General features: G+C 45.8%; 1 protein-coding gene across 1 annotated transcript; it reads right to left on the bottom strand.

The window, feature by feature from the left end:
- Nucleotides 1-993: 993 nt before the first annotated feature.
- LOC135714967 (uncharacterized) lies at nt 994-5,768 on the bottom strand. Its single transcript, XM_065238370.1, has 3 exons — nt 4,305-5,768; nt 1,410-1,700; nt 994-1,146 (listed from the first exon to the last, which is right to left on the bottom strand). The coding sequence occupies exons 1-3, from the start codon at nt 5,766-5,768 to the stop codon at nt 994-996; spliced, it is 1,908 nt and encodes a 635-aa protein (XP_065094442.1).
- Between the last annotated feature and the right edge of the window lie 231 nt (nt 5,769-5,999).

Here is a 5,999-nt window from a genome sequence, read left to right on the forward strand (position 1 = left end):
CGCCAGACCGGCTCAACCGGGTGGGAGAGTCCGGCGCTAATATGGTGTAGCAAGCCTCTTGCAAGTCGTTGTTCAGGATTGTGCCGTTTTGGTTGCGTCGACTGTTGCCCCAAGCCTGGTGTTTGGCCTACTTTTCGCACCGTCGAGTTAGTTTGATGATGTCCCTCCGTAGGTCTGCTGCCAACCCGTCCCTGATGGTGACTTTCTTAGGGCAGTAGGTCGCAATGATGGTGATAGGACCGACAGGAGTGGAGACTTCTACCCCTAAAGCTTCGATGGTTTTCAGCTAGAAGCTCGGCAGAAGCCGACAGCAGATGTTTCACCTTTCAGCAATGGCCACTCCTCCTCCTCCGGAACTGGTTCGATCAAGTCTTAGAAGCCGGAAGTCAGGAAGGTAGACGTTTACCTCAGGTTTCAGGTGGGTTTCAGTGATGACGGCAATGTCGATGTTCTTGATCTTGAGCGAGCAAGCGTTACAGTTGCCGATCTTGATGGCTTCATGGTCCATAATTGTCGATGAAACGTGATGCAGCTAGAATCTGCTCGGTTCTGGTTCTGCAGGAGCGCTTGATGACGATTGCTTCTGCCATGATGGTTATGAGTTCCTCTGTTGTGAGTGGAAGTGACGGAAGAGCCGGAATCGGACGCCGTTGGCTAATGGCGGGGATCCGGCTGGTTCTGCGTGGAAACCCTTTTGCGGATTTTCATGAATTCCGCTCGCTTCGGACAAGACTTGCTGGTAGCTCGATGTGCTGCACCACAGTTGGCGCATTGTGGATCGACGTTCTCCATCCTGTCACATGCTTCAGGTGCGTGTTGCTAGCCACATTCGTTGCAACGATGAGCCATGTGGCAATTTTTGGTCCCGTGCCCAAACATGAGACCGTTTGAGCATTGGGTGACGTTACGGGGGCGAGGTTGGTAGCGTTCCCACTTTACCACGATGTGAAAAAGCGCCCGAATACACTGCAGGCCCTTCAAACACGTTGTGTTTCACTCGAGGTGGACCAAATACAACTGGTCACGGTACTTACGGGAGGCGCCGTGCCGATTCATCTTAAAGACTTGCGACGGCTTTAGGCTGTTCTTCTTCAGCGCATCCGACAGCGCGGTGATTTCCATGTCCGGCAGACCACGCAGGACCACCTTAAAGCTGGGTTTAGACAGGGCAAGGCAATTGATCAAGTCAGTTGAATTCAACTGACATGAACGCGAATTGAAAGTGTAAACTATGCCATTCAACTTACTGGATCAACTCACTTGAATTGAAAAAAGTTTGAACCAGGCTCAACTTTTCAAGCCAATTGAATTCAACTGAGTTGATCATTCGAATTGCCTAGTCTAAACCCAGCTTAAGCGGCTTGTCCTCCTCGACATCGTGAGAGAAATATTCCCATTTTTTACGGTACCATCAGCATGATGCCTTCAGTGCACATGTGCATGGTGCTCTTCAAGCCTTGCTCGATGTAGTATTCGATGTTCTCCCGAAGCCCGAAGAAGGGTGGTAGCTTCTCCTTTTTCTTTATTTCCGGTTCATCACAATTTTCGAGAATGGCGTACCGGTTGTTTGACAGCAGCTTTTTCGATGCCGACTGAGCGTTGGCGGATTCCTGTCGGGGACGCTTCCCGGACGAGCTTGCGACCGCATCACCACGATCGAACGATGTTTCGCTTAACACCGCGAAAGAGAGACGCGAACACTATCGGAGGAAAATAATAGCACTAAACTATCTATTTCAGTATGGGTGAGCTGAAAATTAAATTTTAACGTAAGCATTTTATATTGAAAAGTAATGAAAAAGTCCCAAAAAAGCGATTCATTCCTGATTGCTTCTATCCTGAATTATGCACGCTCTTGATTATTTGATCTTCCGTGTTTCATACTATTAATCTACGCAGCTTGCAGTTCTGCTTGGACTCAAGCTAACAAACTATCCTTGGAAAACGGACACGGAAAACAAACCCGCTTGACTTCAGTTTACAATAAATTAAATCGATCATTCGCAAACATGCTTTTTCCCTGTGTAATCCAACACAAATCTTATTTACCGTAGAAGAAGAAGAAGAAATATAAAATAAGGAGTTGCTATCATTCCACAGTACCGCGGACCGTGCCACTGAGACAACATCAGCAAACCAACCGGAGCGAGACACTGCTGTTGCATCCAGCCATCATGGTGCTATGCTCTCAAGTGCTTACGCTAGATAATCCGAGCGTTAACAGAGTGAAACCAGGGGAAATATTTCCCAGCGCTTTACATTCATCTTCTTCTTATTTTTTTTTCAAGCTACGATTACAACCCGCGAGCACAGTCACTGCCTCGGAGCAGTGGAGTAAACTTAAAAGAGACTGTCAATTTAACCCCCCTTTCCTATGGTGATTCCTTCTCGCTGCTGATGCTGCTTGTGGACGAATCAGATCAGAAGTGTAATGTCAAACGACTCAGCCGGAAATGTCTGGAGAGAACTCAGAGCGAATGAAAAACAGCGACAATCTATTTGCATACAATTTATTCTATACCCTGATGCTTGTGGATAGAGTGAAGCGCAAAATGGAATAGATGGTGCTTTGCTTCATCAAGTGGATGTTTTCTCATCGCTGTAGATTTGATTTCGTATGATTAAAAAGTACTTTTTTGTATTGAAATGCTTGAAAACTTTAAATGATACAGAGAGCATTTTTTTTTATTCCACACCTAACATAGAATTTCTCAATTTCTCTGGGCATAGGGACTCATAGTGTATGTTATTCAAGAGATCTCCGAAAGCTAAGTGTAGGTTTCCTTTAAAACATCGATTCTCATTGTTGCACCACCGTACGAACAAGCTCGCTCTACATCGCTTCTATGTGCACATGATTCCCACAACGGAGCTGCCTAGAGGATCGCAGGGACTATCATTTGTTTGTAGACATCCAGTGTGTTCACCCTTGAGAGGTGACCAGCGGATACAGACACCTAACCAAGGCGGAACACTTGACTACGATTGTCGCTATATGCGAACGGAAAAGGAGCTTTTCATCGAACAACATCCCGAGATAGGTTACTTCAGCAGACCACTCAACCCTTGTGACAACCATGATGGTTCCAGATGGAGCCGGTTTTAGTTTGGGCGATTGCCGATGGAGGAACATAATTGTTTGTAGTGTGTTGGCATAATCAGCAAAGGCGTTAAGTTGAAGTTTGTTCGTTATTTCGCGAGGCATCCTTTATTTGACGGCTATTGCGGTATCATCTGCGAATAGGAAGAACACGCAACCGTCTTGGAAGGGAGGAATGTCGGAAGTGTGGATGCTGTAAAGCAACGGGCCCAACAGACTAGAGTAACACCTGCTGGGATGGAAAACGTATCTGAAAGACAACCATTCAACGATACCTTAAACGACCTTTGCAGGAGGTAGTATACGCGTGATGTAATGGGCATTTGATGTTATAAAGCTAGTACACAAGTCCGTCATACCAGACAATGGACTTGGACTTGGATACAACTTTGTTACTTCGGATGTTATTCATCACCCGTACTAGCTGATGATTGGTGGAGTGGCCCTTTCGGAACCCAAACTGTTCCCGAAGGAGAATGTTGTTTTCTTCGACAAACTTGAGCAAACGATTGAAAATGTGTTTCTCAAGCAATTTGCTCATCGCTGAAAGGAGGCTGATTGGTCGGTAGCTTGAAGACACTGTTGAATCTTTACCGGGTTTGCGGATTGGTATGATTTTAGCTACTTTCCAGATGCTTAGAAAGAAGTGCAGCTCCACCCTAATAAAAATAACCATAAAGAGAGCTTAACGACGTGTTTGGGGTATCATCCAAACCATGTGTGGGACAGTTTACCCATCCGGGATGCAGTTCGTTTAAGGTATTTGTTTATTAGGGCAAGCATCTGTTGAAGATAGCGGTCAAAACAGACTGCAAAGCTGAGTCTCTTCAAGATTAAGGTGAATATGCCGTCAAGCCATGTTCTTGGTGCATTTTAGCACTGAGTAAATCTGTTGTACTGTAATCATATCAGCCGGAGGCACGCCACAAGGGGAGGCATCTAGGTTTTGAACGTATTGCGCAACCTGATCTTCGAGCGGACTTTGAATTTGTTCTGGGTCCAATCCACGTGACAATTGGTCGGATGGGTTTTGGACGCCTGGAACATGATTCCAATGAGAGTTCTGGGTATGATTTTGGATGAAGGATACACGATTTGCAACGAAAGCCGTCCAGGTGTTCGGCGACTGTGCTAGCCATTGCAATACAGTCCTCGAATCAGTCCAGAAAAAGGTTTCGTACCGGAGTTCTACAGATTCCATTACCTTCTCATGCAGTTCTACAGCTAATCGAGCTCCACAAAGTTCCAATCGAGCAGCTGATTGACGTTTTAGCGGTGCAACTCTTGATTTGGACGAAATTAAGCAGACGGTGATTTGTCCACAAGCGTCCAGCGATCGGGCATAAGCGCAGACTCCGTAGGCCTTATCCGAAGCATCGCAAAAGTAATGGAGCTGAAGTTTGATTGTGTTATCCAGAATCACGTAACGCGGAATGCGGAGTTCATCCAACTTAGGTAATTGTGAGTAGAATTTCAACCAAGTTTCGAGAAGCGATTCAGGAAGAACGTCGTCCCAGCCAACAGGGTTTCCATTGTTGTCTTTCAGCTGCCAAATCTGCTGCATGATGATTTTTGCGCTTGTAACCACCGGACCAATCATTCCTAAAGGATCAAACAACCTTGCAATGTTAGAGAGGACCTTCCGCTTGGTCATTTCTGGTTTCTCAAGAGACGAGAATTGGATTTTAAACCGAAAGGTATCCGTTTTTGGCTCCCATATCAAGCCCAAAGTTTTTACCGTTTGTTCTTGGTCGAAATCGATGCCTTTCTCCCGTGGAATGGCCAAATTGGATTCATCCACCCCTTCCAAAGCTTCCTCGCTGTTTGAAACCCATTTGGGCAACCGGAATCCACTTTTCAGCAGCATTTCATCTAGCTCCATCCGAATTTTCCTTGCTTCAGCTACGTCGTTTGCACCAGTGATGACATCGTCCATATAGACGTCCTTGGACATTCTTCTGGCTGCTAGTGGAAAGGTGTTGATTTCATCCATGGACAGCTGCTTTAAGGTTCGTGTAGCTAAGAACGGTGCAGGTTTGGTGCCGTAAGTAACGGTCAACAACTCATACATCTGAACGGGATCTTCGACGGAAAAGCGAAACAGAATATTTTGCAGAGGAACATCGATATGGTCAGTCCATATTTGCCGAAACATTTTTTCGACATCCGCAACAAGCATGATTCGGTAGAAACGACCTCGCATGATGATGGTACGTAATTCGTCCTGGATAACTGGCCCATTCAACAGAACGTCATTTAAGGAAATTCCCGTGGATGATTTGGAAGATGCATCAAATACCACCCGAACACGAGTGGTGGTGCTAGAGTCCTTAATGACTGGATGATGTGGAATATAATAGGAAACGGGTACCTCTGTTGAGTGCTCGTCAATCTTCCGCATGTGTCCTCGGTCCAAGTAATCGGCCATAAATGCATGGTATTCCTTACGAAGAGCTAATCTTCGATCCAGCAGCATCAATCGGCGGTGTGCTATTTCCTTTGATTCTCCTAGGCGTGCAAGTACTTCGTTGGATTTAGGCAAACCCACCGAATAACGACCATCTTCCATCCGCTTTACCGTTTTCTGATAATGTTCCTCACACTTGGTTTCCTCCATCGAATAGTTGGTTGTTGTAAATCCTTCCTCACACTCCCAAAATGTCCTCATTAGACGTTCAAGGGAATCTGATACCGTCGAGTGTTGGCATACTACTGGAGCTCCTCCTCGATTCCATCCGCATCGTCCTGTTACCAACCACCCAAAAACGGATTCGACCAACGAAGGTTGGCCGTCACCCAAAGAAATTCGTTGTTTGCATGGGAAGAAATCGAAAAAATATTCGCCTCCAAGTAGTAAATCGATTGTGTTTGTCTTGAAGTACTCTGGATCAGCTAATTC

This window comes from Ochlerotatus camptorhynchus, unplaced genomic scaffold (assembly GCF_037179485.1).
Source record: "Ochlerotatus camptorhynchus isolate MF236.1 unplaced genomic scaffold, CSIRO-AGI_Acam_v1.1 ptg000767l, whole genome shotgun sequence".
Classification (NCBI taxonomy): Eukaryota; Metazoa; Arthropoda; class Insecta; order Diptera; family Culicidae; genus Ochlerotatus; species Ochlerotatus camptorhynchus.